The sequence below is a fragment of the Emys orbicularis genome, chromosome 8, assembly GCF_028017835.1.
Source record: "Emys orbicularis isolate rEmyOrb1 chromosome 8, rEmyOrb1.hap1, whole genome shotgun sequence".
NCBI lineage: Eukaryota > Metazoa > Chordata > Testudines > Emydidae > Emys > Emys orbicularis.
Window position 1 is genome coordinate 113,191,235 of NC_088690.1, and position 20,868 is coordinate 113,212,102.

Below are 20,868 nucleotides of genomic sequence, written 5' to 3' on the forward strand. Positions count from 1 at the left end.
AAATTGTTTCAATCTTGTTTATTCCCAGTGTTTTGATGCTGGCCCTCTGGAGAGTGACCTTTCTGAATTTTATGCCACACCCCAGTTTTTGGATCTCGGAGAAGGTAGGAAACACGAGGCATCTGCAATGAAGCAAGGAGTTCCTGGTGCCATTCCTGGGGTGGGGTGTGCCAGGGCTCTTGGCAAACCACGTTCGTTAGTGCCTGTGGCAGAAGAGCGTGTGTGTGTGTAGCGCCCAGTCAGGGTCTACAGAGGGCATTTACCTCTCAGGAGAACTGAATGATTTGTTCAAAGTTGTGCCCCCCCACCCCCACCCCCTCCCCGTAAGCTCTGTACAATGTGAAATTGGTGAAGAGAGCACGGTACAGCTGTGAGTGGCACGCTGTATCCAGAGCACTGGCCTGGGTGGGGCTGGGGTTAGATGGGTGCTTTCGGTTTGTTCAGATAGAGGTTTCTAAGTGCCGTTTTTTTCCTGAGGCTCCTGCCAAGTTGTTACTGATGATGATCTTTTTTTGGGTACCGAAATTTAGGGATTTCTGTCTCTCCTGAAAGCCAGTTTTGAAAGCCCTGTATTCTGGAAGGGAGGAGGCAGTGGGAATTTCCATGCCCCCCCTAAAGACGGTGGCCTGTGGAACCAGATTGGCTTTTTCTCTAGCACCTGTCACCATGCAGGTGCCAAGCCAGCACGTTACACACTGCTGTGACTGAATACGGACGGTGGATATTGTGCGCTCAGTAATCACTCTCGCGCTGCCTGGGCAGCGACCGAAGGAGTAATGCCCTGGACTCTCAATTTGATTGCTTTCATTTATCAAAAGATGTCAGTGCATCTTCCCTTTCCTGTGGGCGGTGGAGACACTGGACACAAACCCCTTCCATGGAAGGCAGCGTCTCTACTGCTCAGTGCCCCTGCAGGCCAAGGCCCAGTGTGGGATTCACACCCCTAGCCATTGGCCCAAAGTGAGGGTGTTACTGAGTGTGTCTCTTGCGGCTGTTGTGGGGGCCTTGTGCCACAGGGAGCCCTGCACCAGGCTCAGCGGGGGCCGGTCTGCCAGCAGAGAATTGTGCAGTTGTATTGCACTTTTTCCCTCCTTTGAGCCAAAGTCAAGGAAGTTTGAGTTGCAACACTTAGGGAAGAGGGACAATTGATCAGCATTTGGATTAATAACTTTAAAATCTCTAAACCTCTCGCAGTGCTTCCCCGCTGGGGTCTCAGGGAGAGCAGGAATGGCTTTGTTTGGTTTTGGCATGGCAGCAGAAAAACTCAATCTGAATCCCCATTTCCCAGGTCCATACCCCTGTGAGGGGCTGCAGGAACAGGTGGTGTCACCAGTACAGCCATTTGGGAATTGCATTCCAAGGCATTGCCTGCAGGCTTGTACTGGGCCTGGCCTCATTATCTGTTCGTGCAGTGGGACGAGTTCGGAGCTTCCCAGCCTGAACTGCAGGATTCACTGCACTGCTCATGGCCAGGAGAACCGTTATTTCTCCATTGTCTTGACACGTGTCTCTCCCATCAGCTCCTGACAGACACCCTGAGAAGCAGAGAAAGCGCAAGAGACAGCGATGCTCCTCAGCCACAGCGCATTACAAGAAAGGGAGGAGTGAAGATGCACTGGGGGAAGCTCCCAGTTCTGAGGTACTGCTAGTCCTCCTAGGTGTTGCAAACTTAATCAAGGAACCCTTTAACCTCCTCTCTCCTTCCTCAAAGTGTCGTCTGAAAAACAAGCTCGGCAGCATTTGCTTGGCTAGATGGGGGAGAAGAGCGTTGCTCTGAGTTTAAACGGAATGTGTCACTTCGAATTAGCAGTTGTTTTTTAAAGACCACTGAAGCTGGGGCTTAATTTTGGGGCTATTGCTCAGCTGATTTCACCGTGAGCGACGGTTCTAAGCAATGACCGAGCAGAATTTCATCGGTAGTTTTGCTTTGCCAGTTTGGAAGGTTTTTCGTTCAAATGAAAGGCCTTGGCTGCTGCATCTGGGAATGCTGCCTTCTTGCTTATTGATAAGCAGTACGAACTTATCATACGTTGCATTCGCCTTTCATCTGCGTTCTGCACTCCAGCATTAGCTGCAGAGTTGTGGAAGAGGGTCCTGAGAGCCATTTGCGAGGTCAGGGCTCTTGGTTGCTTTCTGGCAACCCCTTGTTAAAATTCTGCCCCCAATCCAGAGGTTAGAGTTGGGGTGTTTCCCCTGCCCCCAGTGGGTCACTCCCTCTTTGAAAGCGCCCTGCCAGAGACCGCTTATAACAGTATCTCTGACAGCCACATTTCGCCTTTTAGGAATGAGCCAGGTCTCACCAAGACATGACCTGGGAGAGGAGGGACACCTCTGGGCCTCCCACTTCAAATGGCACAACGTGAACAGCACCCAGTGCTCTCAGGATGTATGTCAGGAGCCAGTTGTCGGCATTTCTTATCACTCTGTTGCTGTAATGGCTCCCAGTGGTTCATAGCTGTTCACCCGAGCAAGGCTAACCGCTTTGCTGTCCCCTGCCATGGCGGTCCCCCCTGTGCAGTGCTAGTGGAGCTGGCAAGCACAGGTGTGCAGGTAGCCCTCCCACCTCTTCCTCGCCGGGCCCCAGTCATGGCAGCGGTGGCCTTTCTGCTGGCCTGGGAACAAGTTTTCCGAGGCCCTGTACAGCTCATTGTGCGCTGTTTCCTGCCAGCTTCCACTTGCTTGTGATTGCTGTGTGTTGTAGCACGCCAGTTCCAGAGCAGGTCTCCTAGCAGCCATGGTGCCATCTGGCCTCCAAGAGATGTCTGGACACTTGCGAGTATCTAGGGTGACAAGGAGATCCCGTCACAGCTGAACTCTGTCATTCAGAGTGCCCTGGACTGTGAGTGGGTGTCCAGATGGCTTGCCAGCAGGGTAGCCCTCACTCGGGTGCACAGTGTGGGGAGACGGACGTACCTGAAGGTCCAGTACAGCAAAGTGTGGAAGAATAACAGCTGCTCTGGGGCAGAGGAAACCTGCCCCTTTCGTGCAAGACTGTATTTTCTGCACTCGCCCACCTGTGAAACCTGACGCACTGTTGGACAGCGCCAGGCAGGGCGGGGTGACAGCGCTGGCGTGGGCAAGTCCAGGGTATGGCTCAGGCTCCCCAGGACTCTTCAGTGAATCGTAGGCCGCAGAGACAGCGGCAGAAGGTTCAGGAAGAGAGGCCTGCCCTTTGTACGAGGTACGTGGCTGTTCTTTATTTTCACTGACCAGGGCTGGTTTGGCAGACTCGGGGCGGGGGGAGGGCGGTGGCAATGTGTCTGGTTCTTATGAGAAATGTTCAGTTGCAAACTCATGAGAGCAGAAGTCTCCCTCCCACTGTGCACATGGCGACTTCCTACTCCACCCCCTGCCCAGCTGGGTCCGCTCCAGCAGGTTCAGCCACCCCTTCTACATTTGGCTGCGTGGAGCATTGTTCCAAGCCAGAGCAGAAGTCCCAGGCCCTCAGTGTACAGTGACTGGCTTAGCCATGCATGTGCCTGGACTCAAAAGGGCAGCCAAGCAGGATGGGTTTTTCGGTCAAACCCTGAAATACACAAGATGTCCTGGCAGGAGCATTCTACTGCAGTAAACCACACCTGGGGCAGCATGGCCCCACACACAGGCTACATTGTCTCTGTTGGCCCCACACCAAAGCAGTGCACTATTTATCTGCTCTTGTCTAGCTGCACACCTATTTCATTCTGCTTTCCACTGAAAGCCTGAAATGCAGGCATAAGCATTATTGATAGCAAACTGCTCGAGGTCAGCCATGAGCAACAGGTTTGGAATGATGGCCCTATCTAAAGCCCGCAGTGCTCCTCTGCAAACATGGGGCAGCAGTCCAGCAGAGAGAATTTCCCCCCAGATTTCAGAGCAGTCTCTGGTAATCTTTGCCCAGCTAGATGACTAATCAGATCAGAAGTAATTTCCAGATCCCTCAGGGAAATGCCTGGTGCCTCTCCAGCTCCTTGAGCATGTCCTCATGTGTTATCCAGGAGAATAACCCAAGTCCTTGCCCTCGCTTGCTCAGATAGGTCCTGTGAGTGGCACTGGAATCCCAAAGTGAGCAGGAACCAGAACTATTGCATTCCTTGGTATTCCAAGGGTTTCCAGCGTCAGTAAACCTATTAACCCTCTTCTTCTTCTTCGTTACAGGGACCACTGCTGCGTCACTGAGCAGGAGAGGGATCAGGCATCTGAGAACATCAGGGGGCTAAATGCTTCACCAGTCCTTGGGGGAAATGGAGAACAAAAGGATCTGTCCCTGGAGCTGCAGGGGGATGTGCAAAGGGGACTCTGCTCGTATGTGCAGCTTCCAGGCAGAAGAAGCCAAGTGGGGAGAAGAGGACTCTGACGTAATACGTCCCTCATGGCAGAGAAAGGAGGAGGCAGGAGCAAGCATTCCAGAGGGAATGAATGCCTGAGAAAGCACATTCAAAGACACAGCCAATTAGTGCCATTATCCCATTAACAGGCCCCTGCATCTGCCCTGTACATACCACCGCCTCGTATAGTGCTGCAGTACAGGATGGTGGCAACTCATTTTGGTCTGTGCCATACTGGTCTGTTCCTTCCTGTGCGTTCCCATGGCATTCTATCCCTGCCAACGAGCTGGACAGAGCGACTCAGGCTCCCTGGGACATGCATTCGTCCCCCTATCGTCCGCAGAAGTGCCTGGTGTGTAGTAGTGTGGTTCTGATCTAGTTTGTTATTGCTGCTGAGCTTCCACTTTTGTGTGCTTAATAAACATGGTTTGCTCCATGTATCTCTGTCCTGTACTTCAGTGGGCTGTCAGTGCACCCCTACTTCGCTCCTGAGCTCCTCCCTGCAAACTCCTGTCAGGTTAAAAATGTCTGCAGTGACGGTGGCATCTGCACAAGGAGAAACGCACTAGCAAAGGAGGCAGTGATTAGGGCTGCAGATCTCTCGTGGTGTTTTTTAAATCAAAAAATCACAGAGCAGCCCTGGGAAATTTAGTAAGAACCAAAGGGGTCTGGGGAAATGGTGTGTGACATCACAGGCTGGAAAAGTCAACTCTCTGTAGCTCTTTATATAAAATACACATTTTTTCAAGTATTCAAGTTCAATCCACTTTATGACAGTGGTTCCCAAACTTTTTAGCATGGTGACCCACCAACTTCATATTGTCTTTTATTGTGCCCCACCCAGGGTCCAGATTCCTGGGGGAGTCCCCAACAGGCCAGCATCCTTCCCCTCTGCCGCTGCCCCCCCACCCCATCCCTCTGCTCCTGAGGGGACACTGACCACCCACAACAGCACCCTCTGCCCCTGCACCACAACCCTATTCCTGGCCTGGTGTGGAGGAGAGGGCCCCAGGGAGGGGGTCTGGAAATTGAATTCACCCTGCATTCACCCTCCAGCAACAGCTCCTGTTCCCCAGGGCTGGGCTTGGCTTCCCCTTCCAGCCATTGCAGTGGTGCAGGGGTTGCAGTCCCTCTCAGGTTTGGCCCAGCCATTCCTCGGTCATGATAACAGAGCAGCAGCCAGGCCAAATTTGAGTGAGTGGCACTGCAGCCCTGAATGTCAGTTTGCAGTGCCACTTACTCAGATTTGGCCCAGCTGCCTCGGTCATCATAGAGGGCGGCCAGACCAAACTTGAGCAGCGCTGCCAACCCATGCCCCAGGTTGCAGTTCCCATAGCAGGGAGCCAGGTTCAGCCTCATGGGACAGGAGCTACTGCTCGCTCCCCGGGGCTCACCCTCTGCTCCACACCAGGTCAGCGACCCAGCATTTGGGAAACCTGCTTCAGTAAAGTCACAGACACAAGGAAAAGCCCTCGTCAAACAGAAAAATCACAGTATCTGTGACATTGTTACCACCATGACAAACCTGCAGCCCTAGCAATGGTGTTTAACAGCAGGGAACGCTGACATTTGCACACCTCAACATAATCCATCCCCGCTGCTTTCTCTGCCCAGACAAAAGATGTGGCCCCAGCGTCTCAGTTTTGTTTGCACACCAAGTGCAAGTCACTGCTTTGGGTGGCATTGCTTTTCAGTCTGGCTGCGAATGATTGCTGCAAGAATACTTCAGCCTTTGCAGAATACAGCAGACAGCTGTGAGGGGACTCGTGTTCCTGACTGTCCTGGCATGTCACCAGCACCTTCCTCTTGCTTTGAGCTTTCCAAATGCACACTGGACCACCACTCTGTGCCTTCTGAGTGTGCAGATGTACTCAGGGTATGGCTTGGTGAGCCAGGGGAGCAGCGGGTATGCAGTGATTCTGTGACACCTCCCTGTCTATGCTGTGGGAAGAGTGCGAGTCTGTCTGCTTCTGAAAAGAGCAGAGTTCTCAAAAATCCTTGCGTGATGCATGTGCCAGGCCATTTTATTGCCTGTCAGAACCAGGCACAGGGCTCCTCTAGGGCTTGCCCACCTTGGAGTGACAGCCTTTCTGGGCTAGATGGGAATGGGCACAGGATAGGCACATGCAATGCACCTGCGCTCCAACAAAGTTCAGTGAATCCAATTGCTCAGATCCCTCAAGGATCTCAGGCACATTTGCCATCTTGCTCCCATGCCCCTGCCACACTTGGTGTATTGCCATGCACACCTTCATCCCCATGGCACCCACGGGACATTCCCAACCCCAGGCAGTGCCCCGGGGACCTGGCTTCCATAGGAGAATTGGAACTCTCCTTTCCTTGTGGTCTGCTGCTGCAGTGTGGGGGCCAGCTCCCTACAGAGCTGCAGACAGGCTCTCCTTCCCAGGCCTGAAGAGTAGCTCTGTGTGAGCGCGAAAGCTGGTCTCTCTCCCCAACACAGGTGGGGCCAATAAAAGATCTCCCCTCCCCCACCTGGTTTGGAAGTTCTCGTCTCGGACCTTGCAAGGAGCTGTTGACAGCTCACCGAGGGATGTGCTGGATGCTCATCACTTGACGTCTTTACAGCAAGATTGGATTTTTTCTGAAAGATGCTTTAGTGCCACTGGCAGTTGTGGCCTGTGCGGTGCAGGAGATCAAGCTAAATGATCAGAAGGGTCCAGCCTTGCACGTGGCTGCAGACTAGAACTGCACCCTAAACGAGACGGCTTGGGGGGACTCGCTGCACTGGCGCAGTGCCACTGGATCAGTTACTAGCAAGCTGGTTCTCTAGCATCGCTACAGCCAACCTCCCTAGTTCAAATACTGTCCGTGTGTTCCTGGCGCTCTGACATGCAGAATGAAATAATGGTTGCTTTGACCATGCTCTGCTCATTTGCATCTCATCCAGTGGAATGTGTACGCAGTGCCTTGAGGAAGCTTTCTGGGCCAGATCGGCAGCTCCAGGCCTGTTCTGGCACCAAACTGAGTGTTTCTATTGGGTCAGGTTGGGGCAGAATTAATCCAGAGAGAGAGCCCCATGAAGATGGGTCGTGGGCAGCAAGCTAGCCAAATTGAATGCCTGTGGTTAAAGCACAAACCAAAGCTTCCTCCCTCATGAAACCTCAGAGCGGAACAGTGCGGAGGGCATTTTCCCCAGGGCATTAAGGGCCCTCTGCGGGCAGGATGAGAGTTAGAGGCACTGCTTGCAGCCCAGCTGAAAACCTGTATGTGCTTGATAGCCAAACTAACAGTCCAGAGGGTGGGCCAGGAAATACTGACCGTCCGAATTCTGGATTTCTTTTCTAAAGGGGGAGATACCTATCCATGGGAGTGCTGCAAGCCCCAAGGAGCTCAATGAGGATGGGTCTGAGAATGACCATGGAGTGCCTTCATCCAAAAGGATGCAGGGGGAGCGAGGAGGAGGAGCAGCCCTCAAGGAGAACGTTTGTCAGGTAGGGAGCTAAGATCTTTGGGTGAACCTTTGCAGCACTACCGGTGGTGTTGGGCAGCTGTGCAGCACACTAATACCCTGTCTAACAAGGCAACCTTGAAGCAGATCTGATTGAGTTAACCAATGTTCTCCGGATCCTTGGTGATGGCCCCTCTTGTCCGGAGCCTTGGCTGTCCAGTTATTCATGTGCCTTGCACTGCCTGGACACTTTGCACCTCCCTTGTGTGTAGATGCGGCATGACTGCTCTGCAGTGCCCGTCCCTCCTGCAGCGGGCTCTGGGTACATTGTCCCTGCAGCGGTGGGGTGGGAGCGAGGTGGCTGGGAATGAAGTGGGATGTATTTAAGCCATTGCCTCACAGTGGGGACTCAGGAAGAAGTGGTAGCGGTGGCACTCTGAGCTGGCGTGAAGGGATTTCTGCAGGGTTTTCTCGTGGCAGTCTCAGCCAGCTGCATGCCTTGTGTGTATCTAGCCAGGGGTTTGTCCCAGAAGTAACGCTGTGTTCCCTCCCCACACAGATCTGTGAGAAGCCGGGGGAGTTGTTGCTGTGTGAAGCGCAGTGCTGTGGTGCTTTCCACCTGCGGTGCCTCGGGCTCTCAGAAATGCCGAAGGGCAAGTTCATCTGCAATGAGTGTTCGACAGGTACGGCGCCGGGTGGGAGGGCAGGCCGCTTGCTGGGGGCTCGCGTGGGGCTGCTTTCAAGTGTGCCATTGGCGGAAGGCATGAGACAAATGGCCAGGGCCAGAGAGCATGGAGAGGGTTGGGTAGCTGTGCAGTCCAGGCCGGGGGCTCCTAAGGAGCCAGCCAGTCTGGTCAGAGGTGGTAACTTTTTCTTTGAAAGTTCTCCTTCCCTTTTGCCATGTGACCGGTGTTCTCTCCTCCAGGCGTCCACACCTGCTTTGTGTGCAAGAGCAGCGGGGAGGACGTGAGGCGGTGCTTGCTCCCCTTGTGTGGGAAGTACTACCATGAAGAGTGTGTGCAGAAGTACCCACCCACGGTCATGCAGAACAAGGGCTTTCGATGCTCACTGCACATCTGTATGACTTGTCATGCCGCTAACCCAGCGAACCTTTCTGCGTCTAAAGGTAAAGAAACCCTTCTGTGCCTGCAGTTACTGGGGCTAGTCAGGAAAAAAAGGCAGGCACCCCTTTCCTGCATCCAAAGCATCTTTAATTTGGGAGCAGTTTGAGGTGCTCGGTGTCTCCCGCCCAGTGCCTGTTCTTTAATCTTTCATCGTGGGACATTTTCTGTGAGCTGTGTAAATCTGGTCAGCAGGGGAAGGTGCCAGACGGTGAACTTGCTGCTCTCTAGGGGTATGTCTACTCTGCACACTGAGCCTGGGCTCTGACTCAGGTTGGAATCGAAGACCCTGCTCCATCCACACATACACATCCATCAGTCTGACTCAGGACCTGGGTCCTAGGACCCTGCTAGGGGGTGGGTCAGAGCTCAAGTTCCTCTGAAACTCAGGTGCACTCATTGTCAATTTGCAGTGTGGACACAGCCCTGAGTCGGAAGGTCTGTGTAGTTCAGTACGGACACACTAGCATGGCTGAGAGACCTGGGTCCAGCAATTGTAGCCACCGGTTTATAGTGCAGTGTGGATGCTCAGGCTGGGGCCAGCTCCCCGCTCTGGATATGGCAACCTGGCGCCCAGGATGGCAGTGCCATTCGGGTTTGTCTCAGCTGCTCCTCTGGCCAAGCTGGGCCAAAACTGAGGCTTGGTTTGCCCTACAGAGTTAGGTCGACGTGAGGCAGCTTACGGCAACGGAATTATGTCAGTGTCTGCACCACAGTGCTGCTTCTGCTGCAGCAAGTGGCCCACTACACCGATATCCTAACGCCGTCTCTGCGAGAATGTCCGTTTCGCTGCTGGGAGGCTCCCTGCTGTGAAACTCAGCCCATCTGGGCTCGGGCTGTCAGCGTGAAGGCGGGCGGGGGGGGCTCACAGCTGTGAGCCGATGCCCACCTGACAGCCGGGGGGAGCCAGCTGTGAGCCGGTGCCATGTTGCAATGCCGGGAGCCTGTGCTGCAGGCTGTGTGCAGGACGGACTTGCTCTCCAGCCCCTCTGCACGGGGCGCAGCACCCACCATTTGGGGCAGGCCGTTCTTAGTTTAAACACAGGGAAGGGGTTATTGAGAAGCTGGTGTAAGTAGAGGCAAGGTGTCCCTTCGCCAAGTGACTCATTTCACCCTTTGTTTGTTGTAAGCCTGAATATTGACAAAACTAAGTTCTAGGAGCAAATTATAATTGTCACTTTCCCTCAAGTGTTTACCTGTGTCCAACCTTTTCCACCGCAAGGTCGCTTGATGCGTTGTGTTCGGTGTCCAGTGGCATACCACGCCAACGATTTCTGTCTGGCTGCGGGGACAGTGATCCTCGCCTCCAACAGCATCATCTGCCCCAATCACTTCTCTCCACGGAGGGGCTGCCGAAACCATGAGCACGTCAATGTCAGCTGGTGCTTTGTCTGCTCAGAAGGTGAGACCTTCTGTTCTCTGCCTAGTGCACTGTGAGCACTGCGGGGCGGGGCCTGCGCTGGGGGGCGGGGCCTGCGCTGGGGTGCCAAGGGTAGAGACAGAATGCAGGAACCAGCTACTTAGCAGGATAAAACTACTGAGGACAGGCCAGTTTGAGGCCCCCATTCTCATCCAATGCCAGGTCAGGGTACTTGTCTTGCTGCCACCAGGCCTCATTGGATTAGGGTTTGTTTGTGTTAGAGACCGCCGTTCCACTCACTGGACAGCTGTGCTCCCAGGTCTCTGTATCCAGGCTGGGGGAAGTTGCTCAGGGCAGGAAATGAGAGAATATCCTTGATGGAAGGACTTTGCCCCTGGAACAGCTCCGCAGAAGAGCCTGAGTCTGTTTTCAGATGTGGTTGCACCTCGTCTTCCTGCGAACACCTCCCTGCAGGAACCCCAGGAGCTGAGAGACGGCCTCAGCTGCGTGTGGCCATTGCTGCCAGGCCTGAGCGAGGTGACGGGTACAGAGCACAAAGCCTGTAGGCTACTGTAATCCTGTTTTGAGGGACTTCAGTGGTGCCTAAGCATTGGCCTGGCCCTCTGCATGGTAGAGCTGAAGAGAGATCGGGTGGCTGGGCAGATGGAACGAGCTTTGTGTAAGAGCCTGGTCCCTCTTCCCGGCAGTTTGATTCTGTCTGGGAGCTTTTTGTGATGTGGCTCTCACTGCTGTATCGCTCTTGGATGCAGGGGGCAGCCTTTTGTGCTGTGAGTCATGCCCAGCTGCTTTTCACCGCGAGTGTCTGAACATCGAGATGCCTGAGGGAAGCTGGTACTGTAACGACTGCAAAGCTGGCAAGAAACCACATTACAAGGAGGTGGTCTGGGTAAAAGTTGGGCGCTACAGGTGGGTAAAAATAAATGTAGCTGATGTCCATGTTAAAGCCCTTCCTTGTGCAGCACTGACTATGCTGGGGAGATCTGGAGAGTGCTGGTTTCTACTCATGTTTATGCGGCTGGGTCTGTTTTTAAATCCATGTAGGCACCTGATAGTAGAACACACCATTCCTCCCCGTTCTTTTCCTCTTCCCCAAGCCAAGCTTCTGCCCAACACTGCTGCTTTGTGTGAAGTACTGGAAGCCCCAGGAAAGTTCCTTTTCTCCTTCTCAGTGCCCCTAGAGAATGGAAAGTCGCTGTTGCCAGCTTTTAGGGGCAGTGGTGTCAAAGCTTTGACCTGCTTTTCTTGTCCCTATCCCCTGTGACAGGTGGTGGCCAGCTGAGATTTGCCATCCTAGAACTATTCCTGTAAATATCCAAAAGATGAAACATGACATTGGCGAGTTTCCTGTGCTGTTTTTTGGGTCCAACGATTACCTCTGGACGCACCAGGCTCGGGTGTTTCCCTACATGGAAGGCGATGTGAGCAGCAAGGACAAGATGGGCAAGGGAGTGGATGGCATTTATAAGAAAGGTAACACATTTCCTCGTGCTCTAGGGAGGCACTAGCTGTCTGCTCTCAGATTGTTTTGGGCCAGTTCCTCTATGGTCCCACGAAGGGCATCCATGGTGTGGAAAAACGATGGTCCTCCCATAGTCAAGGTTGAAGCAAGGCTTGCAGAGTACCTCTGATTTGTGCCTCATACCCATAAGTGATCCCACCCAGAATAGTCAGAGGTCTGAGCTTATGCCAGGGTAACAAGCGACACCCAGCTCCTGAATTCCAATTTATTCCCGTTCTGCCACAAACTCTGTGACCTTGGCTGAGCCACTGCACCTCAGGTTCACCATCTGTAATGTGAGAATAATTCATATACACACAACATTGTTGTAAAGCAGAATACACCATACACCTAACACAACTCCTCAAGGACAAGGTACGCCACTAACAATCCCCAGGCACCCACCTTACAGCTGCTCTGTGCCCCTTCAGTCTGGCCTTTTCCAAACTACGTCTTCCTGATTCCTGCTTGTGGGTGTTGGATGCAGCTGTGTGTTGTGCTGGAGGGGACCGTCTGATACAAGTAGTGATGGAAGGCTAGCATCTCGGGGGGCAGAGCTAATACCGCCCTCGCCCCCCACCGCCCTCAGTGGGGCTGCTAATGCTTCCAACTCGGTTCCTGGTCGCTCTCTTCAGTGACCCCTCCGATGGGGTGCTGTTACTCCACCTGGGGAACATCTCTCTTTGGGGCAAGGTAGCAAGCCACTGGAGTGTGGCCTGCCCATTCAGAAACATGCATACAAACAACTGAGCACAAACGTGGCCATGGAGAATATTCAGGCTACCTGACTTCAACACTAGCGCAAGGGGCTTCTTGTAACACAGCGTCTATTTTCTTTCAGCTCTGCAGGAAGCGGCTGTGAGGTTTGAAGAGCTGAAGGCACAGAAAGAACTGAGGCAGCTGCAGGAAGACAGAAAGAATGATAAGAAGCCTCCTCCTTACAAACATATCAAGGTGAGGACCTCACATCATCACCAGCTGGTGGGGCTAGAGGGAGGCCTGGGTCATTGCACGGAGCTGTTGGTGCAGGATATTTACAGACACACAGACATGCCTTTGCTGCTTGCAGAGTCCTGCACTGTGGAGCATGCCTCTGAAGGCTGATTAGCTACCCCCAGGGAGGATTGACAGGAAGGTTTTCAGCTTCCAGCAGTATATTGAATCACTTCATCTGTCCTCTCTGCTACCTGAATTCATGTAGCAGCTGTTGTCACTGCTGGACATCAGTGACAGAGGTGCTCTGATTTACTGAGACATCTCGGGGCATCTTTACTTAGCTAAAGGCCAGTCATATACAGTCCCGGAAATGTCTCTCCCCCATGTGGGTTTAGCCAGTGGCGAAGGAAAACACAGTTTTGTGCAGTTGTGTCCCAACCCACTGTTTGAGAACCACTGCGATAGAGGTGGGTCTTGATGGATTCGGAGGACAGCTCTAGTTACCAGTGAGTAACCTACTGGTGTTCATTGCAGAGGAGTGGATTCAGAAGGGATTGCAAGTTGGTACAAAGAACCGCAAAGGGCTTTTCACAAGAGAGCATCTCTTTATTGCCCGCCTTTCAGAGTTCTTGTCTTTAACCAAGTCAAAGGCCCCGCTTGTGCTACCAAACAAGCCAATCTCTTCTCCATCTGGTGCTGCCCTCTACCTCTTCACAGAGATGTTTTTAAAGAGCTTCCTGGCTTAACTCTGAGTTTCAGAATGGGCCTTCAGACCCCACCCTTGTCTGGTCACACTTGGGTAGGGAGTTAACTGGTTGTTTGCCAGTGCTCAGGCAGAGTCCCTGCAACCTGTCACAGGTGTGCAGTCTGGGGTGGTGGATGGCACAGAACTGTTGGGAGGCAACTTCTTCAAAACCAAGAGGCCACAAAGAGAAGCGACGTTGAGGCCTGTCTCTAGGGAGTGGAGAACATGTTATTTCACACGGATGATGCGTGGGGCGTGCCACAGACTGGCAGTGCTAAAGCTGCACCTCTGGAGTGCAGCCAGAGGCTAGGGGTGAATGGAATTAGAGGGATGCCTACAAGTTGCGTATATGCTTAGACCTGTGTGGCCTTCAGTCCTTTGCTAGAACTGATATGCCCTGTGGCCTGTGTGCTCAGAGGGTGGGGTTAAATGCAGCGTCGATTGTTCCTAGCTAGCTAACTTTGTGTGTGCACATTCCAAGGTAAACAGACCAGTGGGCAAGGTGCAAATCTTCACAGCAGACCTGTCTGAGATACCACGGTGCAACTGCAAACACAGCGATGAAAACCCCTGTGGCCTGGACTCGGAGTGCATCAATCGCATGCTGCTGTATGAGTGCCATCCCCTGGTCTGTCCAGCGGGGGAGCGCTGTCAGAACCAGTGCTTCTCCAAGAGGCAGTACCCAGAGGTAGAAATCTTCCGCACGCTGGCACGAGGCTGGGGCTTGCAAGCCAAAAGGGACATTAAAAAGGTACCCATTATGTGTCTTCATTTTACTCTGTGGTAACACTGAGCCGGTCTTAATAGACCTCTTCCTATGGTTTCCATAACTTTCTTATTGTCTGACCAAAGGAGCCCATATAGAAGAGACATGAATGACTTTAGTTTCCTGACCTGCTTTCCTCCAGGTGGCAGGGATGTTCTAGCTTAGCTGGGGAAGTGCCTTGGGATCTAATACTCCCCGTGATAGCCTAGAAGATGGTTTGGTCCATCTGCTTATATGGCCCTCAGACACTAAAGCAGTGGCTCTCAAACTTTTTTACTGGTGACCCCTTTCACACAGCAAGCCTCCTAGTGTGACCCCCCCCTTATAAATTAAAAACACTTTTAAATATATTTAACACCATTATAAATGCTGGAGGCAAAGCGGGGTTTGGGGTGGAGGCTGACAGCTCGTGACCCCCCCCCCCCATGTAATAACTTCGCGACCCCCAGTTTGAGAACCCCTGCACTAAAGTGATGGACACTAAGATAGCAGGCCTTAGACTGGATTGAGATTTCCCAGACAGGGAGCACTGAGCTTCCATTCTGGAACCTCCAGGCATTCTTCACATGGGGATCTTACTTAGAAACCCAGGTCATAATTAGTGTCTGTTGGGGAAGTCCTCAGAAAAAGGGCAATGTCTTTGGGAGAGCTGTAGTGATGGCTGAAGCTAGCATATCTGGATGTGGGGGAATCCCCCTACTGCCCAAACCCCTATCTTTCTAAAATCCAGAAGTCTAGATCTGCTGCTGGTCAGAGGGGTTTTCTCCATAGTAAAGAGGGTTGTGTTAAACAACAAAGGAAAGCAGAGAACTATTAAGCTGAATAGAGGACAGAGACGTATGTGTAAGGGCTGTTAGACAGCAGAACAGACTAGCAAAGGTGGGGTTGGCATCTCCAGAGAGAGGAAGGCCAAACTTGGCTCCTGACCTGGCCTCTGTGGGCTGCCCGTGATGCAGTGTAGGTGGTAATCCCTGAAAACCTTCCATGTAACCTGTCTGTAACCACCACACAAGGAACCAGCGAAACTCAGATGCTGAAATGGGGGTGTCTTTTGGTAAAGGTGGTGCAGCATTGTACTCACTGTGTTTGGTGGCCTCTTGAACAGGTTTTACTGCATGAGATAAATGCCAGCAGTGTTCAAACCAGGTGCCCTGTGCTCTGCGATGTTGCAAAGCTTGTTGCTGATTGTGTTCCAGGACCCAGGCTGTGTATCAGTTCTACCGGCAACTGTAATTCAATTATGGAGCAGGTGTCAGTACGGAGTTCTGTAACACACTAAACCCAAATTCACTTTTCTTTATGCTGTCCCTACATGTTTTATTTTCAAATAGAACAGGGGGTAATGGGGTGACTATATTATTAATAGTCCTACTGAATAATTTTTTTTTGAAATTTATGAAGTTGCTGCAGAATCGAGGTGAAATGTGCTGCAAAGTACCTGGGGTCTAGTCTGTAATGAAATGAAAGTATCCAGAGAGGAAATGGATAGCAAGCTTTGCTAGCACAGAAGTGCCTTCCTCCCCCAAAGAGTTCTGCTTCCGTCAGCAGCAAGTCCTGAGCAGCTGCCTGCTACTTTTTCTTTTGCAGGGTGAGTTTGTTAATGAATACGTAGGAGAGCTGATTGATGAGGAGGAGTGTCGGGCACGAATCCGCTACGCACAGGAGCATGATATTACCAACTTCTATATGCTGACTTTGGACAAGGTACAGAATGGGCCTCTCTCTTGCCAGTATCTTAGACCAGTGGCTCTTAATCTTTCCAGAGTACTGTACCCCTTTCTGAAGTCTGAAATAAATAGGATGAAATTCAATAAGGACAAATGCAAAGTCCTCCACTTAGGAAGGAACAATGAATTGCATAAATACAAAGTGGGAAATGACTGCCTAGGAAGGAGTATTGCAGAAAGGGATCTGGGGTTATAGTGGATCACAAGCTAAATATGAGTAAACCGTATAATACTGTTGCAAAAAAAATAAAAGCAAACATCATTCTGGGGTGTATTAGCAGGAGTGTTGAAAGCAAGACACAAGAATTAATTCTTTCACTCTACTCCGTACTGATAAGGACTCAGCTGGAATGTTGTGTCCAGTTCTGGGCACCATACTTCAGCAAAGATGTGGAGAAAGTCCAAAGAAGAGCAACAAAAATGATGAAAGGTCTAGAAAACATGCCCTATGAGGAAAGACTGAAGAATTTTGGTTTGTTTAGTCAGGAGAAGAGAAGACTGAGAGGGGACATAAGTCTTCAAGTACGTAAAAAATTATTATAGGGAGGAGGATGATAAATTGTTCTCCTTAACCTCTGAGGACAGGACAAGCAGCAATGGGCTTAAATTGCAGCAAGGGCGGTTTAGGTTGGACATTAGGAAAAGGTTCCTGTCAGGGTGGTTAAACACTGGAACAAATTGCCCAGGGAGGCTGTGGAATCTCCATCACTGGAGATTTTTAAGAGCAGGTTGGACAAACACCTGTCAGGGATGGGCTAGATCAGTGGCTATCAAACTTTAGCAACCTGAGGACCCCCATTTTTATTTACATTTTTTTGCTAACCCCCAAGTCCCCTGCTCAGCCCCAGGCCCTTCCCCCAAGGCCCCAGCCCTGCCCCTCCTCTTCCCTCCCTTTCCCGCCCCCTCCCCCAAGCGCTCTGTCCCTGCTCCTCCCTCTCCCTTCCAGTGCCTGCTGCACCTGCTGAACAGCTGTTCCCCATGTGCAGGAGGCGCGGGGAGGGAGAAGGGGAGGGGAAGGAGTTGATCAGCGGGGTCCGCGGACCCCCTGGAGTACCCTCGCAGACCCCAGTTTGAGAAATGCTGGTCGAGATAATACTTAGTCCTGCCTCAGTGCAGGGGACGGGATTAGCTGACCTCTCGAGGTCCCTTCCAATCCTACCATTCCATGATTCCCCGGTGCTCAGATGTGATAGGCAGACAGGCAATAGGGTTTCTCTAAATATGATTTCTGCTCTTAATGGCTCTCTGTTCCTTGGTCCATGGTGGATCCAGCCTAAAGCGTCTCAGGCCACCCCTGCTAAGATCCTGAGGCTGTCTTCTGTTCACCAGAGCACAGTTCCTTTCTGGCTATGGTCCGAGAAGGAGCCTGCTGGGACGGTAACTTGCTGATTGTCAACTCACAGACCTCACAGCACTGCTCCCCTCCCCCATCACGCCCTTTGTCTACTCTCCAGCTTCAGGTCCTGGCCTTGTGCCCTGTTCGCTTGTGGCGATACCCACCCCAGCAGAGGCGAATTCTCCGGGTGTCTTTGGAGCAACTATAGAGGTGTCCAACTGCTTCTGGACAGTCAAGTTTTCCCACACTGCACCAAGAGCAAAGGGCTAGAGTGACCACATTTTGGGAGGGGGCTAGGAAGCCTGGTGCTTGTACTCGGGCCCACATAGTGCAGTGTAGACGCTGGAGCCCCAGGTTGGGACTCGGGTTTCAACAATTCCTAACCTGGGGTTACAAATGAGTTCAAGCCCTAGGTTAACAAACCCAGAGTCTGCTAACTCGAGTTCTGCTACCCCTGGGCTTACATTGCAGTGTAGACAGACCCTTCGGGCACTGTTTGGGAGCACGGGATTCCACTGGCTCCAGGCCTCCCTTGATCACAGGTGTCAGAAAAGTGCTCAATAGCAGCTCTGCCCTTGTTCCACTATTGGGTGCATCATTGAGCTTCTGAGGCGCCTCATGACGTGAATTCAAAGCACCCGAGCACCAAGCAGAGGCTTTGGTCGTAGCTGGAGGCTTCTCTGCACTCGTGCTGTCTTGCCTGCGTCTCTGTCCTTCTCTTTTGCCTTTCAGAGACAGCAGAAGTATCTCAGGGGCTTTAAAGTGCTCATCCACTGCAGCCGTGCAGTGCCTCATGCGTGGTGTCTCAAGGCCCTGACTGAGACGCGCTCGCACCTGCCTCCATGAGCAATCAGGTCCCAGAGTGAGCGCCTCAGAAGCCCTCCTGGGCTTCGACTTTTCCAATAGTTGCACATAGCTGACCCAGAAGCCTGAAAGGCGTCAGAGTCTCAAGAAGCACAGGGTCAAGCTCCCCAGTTAGGTGTTGATGGTTGTCCTGGCCCATAGCAGCATGGATCTGACAGGATGGAACCTGAAGCCTCCTTTCTTTCAGTGGCATCTCAGGTCTTTTCACCAACATTGTTGCACCAAAGCACAGTCCCAAACCTGAAGGTGGGCAGAGGTAATTGCACCACAGACACGCCGTGTTCATTAGCGTGATTGTTACAACCTGATCAGTGCTCCGCCAGCAGGCATCGTGGAAGGCAAATGAAAACTATCACTGTGGACCACACTGTCCTATCCTGCCTGTCACTCCGGCCCATAACCTGGTGTCATCTTCGGCTTGGCGCTCTTGCTAGGGCCTCACATCGAGGCTGTGTCTAAATCTTGCTGTTTCTTTCTGCGTAGCGCCTCTAAGAGACGGCCTTTCCCAGCCATCCGTGCAGCTAAAATGCTCATCCCAAGCTCTCGTCTTCTCGATTACTGAAGCCTCCTTCTCTTTGGCTTTGACAAATGCGACCTTGCCCTGCTCGTATCCATTCAGAACAGGCCTTGACCATGTCACACTTCCCTTTGCACCCTCCACTGGCTCCCCCTGCTCTAGGGCATCAAACACAAGCTGCTTGTCTTTGCTTTCAAGGCCCTTCATGGCCTGTCCTAACCTTCCAATCATCTCATATTCGCTATCAAGCCATCAGTGCTCACCTCTGATTGGCCCATGACCTGCGCTGCCCACGTGTTAAATGTTCCAGCAAGCTCCCTTGTGCTTTCCTCTGTGCTGCCCCACATGCTTGGGAGGAGCTACCTCATTATCCACCTGCAGATACAGTCTCGAAAATCTCCTTTGCTGTGACAGCTGTAAAAAGGTTGGCAAGAGTTAGACTAGCGGTGTGCAGAGACCGCCGCCTGTCATGTTGACCGTTATTGTCTGATTGTTTACTTGTACGCCCCCAGCTGTCTATTCATTTGTTGTTTCTTGTCTTATACATAGATTGGGGCAGGACCGACCATCTTGTGACTCTTTCTTTGTACAGCGCCTAACACAATGGGGTTCAGGTCCACACCTAGGGCTCCTCGGTGCTTCAGTGATACAAATAATAAATAAGAAGATGATTATGGAGCACAAGAGAGCAGCATAGGAGTGGTGCTGGTATGCCCTGCCGCAGCATGCTGGCCCGATACGAGCCCTGGGTTTTACTCTTCTGAGGAAGGAAAAGCTGGATGTGCCAGACAGCAGCCTCTTTCATTAGGAGGCCTCCATCTCCATTGGAGGAAGAGATGCTCGGGGGTCGGGGAAGGGCAGTTCTCTGCATTTTACACTTTGCCTGCAAGCCTCAGCAAAGGAAAACAGAGTGCAGAAGCTTGTTTGGCTTCTGCCAGGTGTCAGAAGTGCACACGGTAAAAGGTATTGCCTGTAGGGCGTTGTAAAACACATACCCAGGCACTTAAAGCCAGCACTGAGAGTATTTTGTAACACGCTTTGGGGGCAGGGCAGGGCAGGGCCTTTGTGGGGTGGCTCGAGCAGGAGACGTTGCATTAGAAAAGGTGCTTTTCCTTGTGATTTTAGGATCGAATCATCGATGCCGGACCGAAGGGCAATTACGCTCGATTTATGAACCATTGCTGCCAGCCCAACTGTGAGACTCAGAAATGGTCCGTGAATGGCGATACGCGGGTTGGGCTCTTTGCTCTTGTCAATATCAAAGCTGGTAAGGAACCTTGTTCTGTTGCTGACCCGGAGTTATCGATGGTGGGGAGCCTCTGGCAGGAAAGGGAAAGGTCTCTAGCGAGGGTCTGGAGCAAAGCCTCAGTACGCAAAGGGTGGAACACACAAGCGTGGCGGGAGCGGTAGAACTGGGGGATTAGCAAAAGGCCCCCGCAGTGGAAATATTGGGGGGGCTGATGTATGTTTCCACCACCTGCCCCGTGTTTTCCACCCCCCAATATCTTGTGGAGGCAAGAGCGGGGCCCGGGTGTGTTTCCATCTCCATGCGCATGCATGGTGGGGGGCAGAGGTGCGAGGGACCTGGAGGAGGGGCCAGAGCAGCTCCAGTGGCACACAGCATCGGGTTGGCCGCTGGAGAGCAGGTAGGAACCACTCTCCTTTCCCGGCTGGCTATTGCAGCTGGGCCTGCCAGCGCTGGTGTGCAGGGACAATACAGCGGGGACACAGTGTAAGCCCCCCCGCTAGCTGGGATAGGCTGGGGGACGGTGCAGGGGCACCTGGGCAGGGGGATGTCAGTGCAGAGGGGGCCAGATACTGAGGTACTGCCCTAGGAATGGCAGGAACTGTCGGGATGCCCTGTCACAGCCCGGCTCCAGCTCCCGCAGCCCCCATCGAGCCATAGCAGCTCCCCTTCCTCCCTGTCTTTCCACCTCCCCCCTTCTCAGTGAGCGTCTGTGCTCCTGAGCAGAGTGGCACAGTTATAATTGCCCAGGGCCCAGCAATATGATTCCTGGGTTGCAACTGGCAAGCAAACAAATGCAATGTCAAAACCTGGAATGTGGCAGGTGATGGGGTCCGCATCTAGTCGCCAATCCGTGCAGATCTACCCTATGGGAGGGGGAAGAAGCTGGTGCCCCTCCATATTTCTGCCAGCCGTGAGTAGGTTCTGGTGTTTCTTCAGTTCAGCAGGAGAAGCAGAACTTTTTGCCATGTGGTTTGTCACAGTCCAGATGTTGCCTACTGATTTCTTTTATTAC

The 20,868-nt window shown here is 52.5% G+C and overlaps 1 protein-coding gene across 1 annotated transcript in view; it reads left to right on the forward strand.

Annotated features, from left to right (window-relative positions):
- The window catches only part of NSD1 (nuclear receptor binding SET domain protein 1), a 77,264-nt gene that overhangs the window by 44,255 nt on the left and 12,141 nt on the right, over nucleotides 1-20,868 (forward strand). The window contains exons 7-18 of the mRNA XM_065409817.1: nucleotides 29-104; nucleotides 1,521-1,639; nucleotides 7,616-7,759; nucleotides 8,276-8,399; nucleotides 8,642-8,842; nucleotides 10,060-10,239; nucleotides 10,968-11,124; nucleotides 11,483-11,688; nucleotides 12,558-12,670; nucleotides 13,879-14,148; nucleotides 15,751-15,867; nucleotides 19,733-19,874. Of these exons, the coding sequence (XP_065265889.1) occupies nucleotides 29-104; nucleotides 1,521-1,639; nucleotides 7,616-7,759; nucleotides 8,276-8,399; nucleotides 8,642-8,842; nucleotides 10,060-10,239; nucleotides 10,968-11,124; nucleotides 11,483-11,688; nucleotides 12,558-12,670; nucleotides 13,879-14,148; nucleotides 15,751-15,867; nucleotides 19,733-19,874 (1,849 nt within the window). The remainder of the gene's footprint in view (nucleotides 1-28; nucleotides 105-1,520; nucleotides 1,640-7,615; nucleotides 7,760-8,275; nucleotides 8,400-8,641; nucleotides 8,843-10,059; nucleotides 10,240-10,967; nucleotides 11,125-11,482; nucleotides 11,689-12,557; nucleotides 12,671-13,878; nucleotides 14,149-15,750; nucleotides 15,868-19,732; nucleotides 19,875-20,868) is intronic.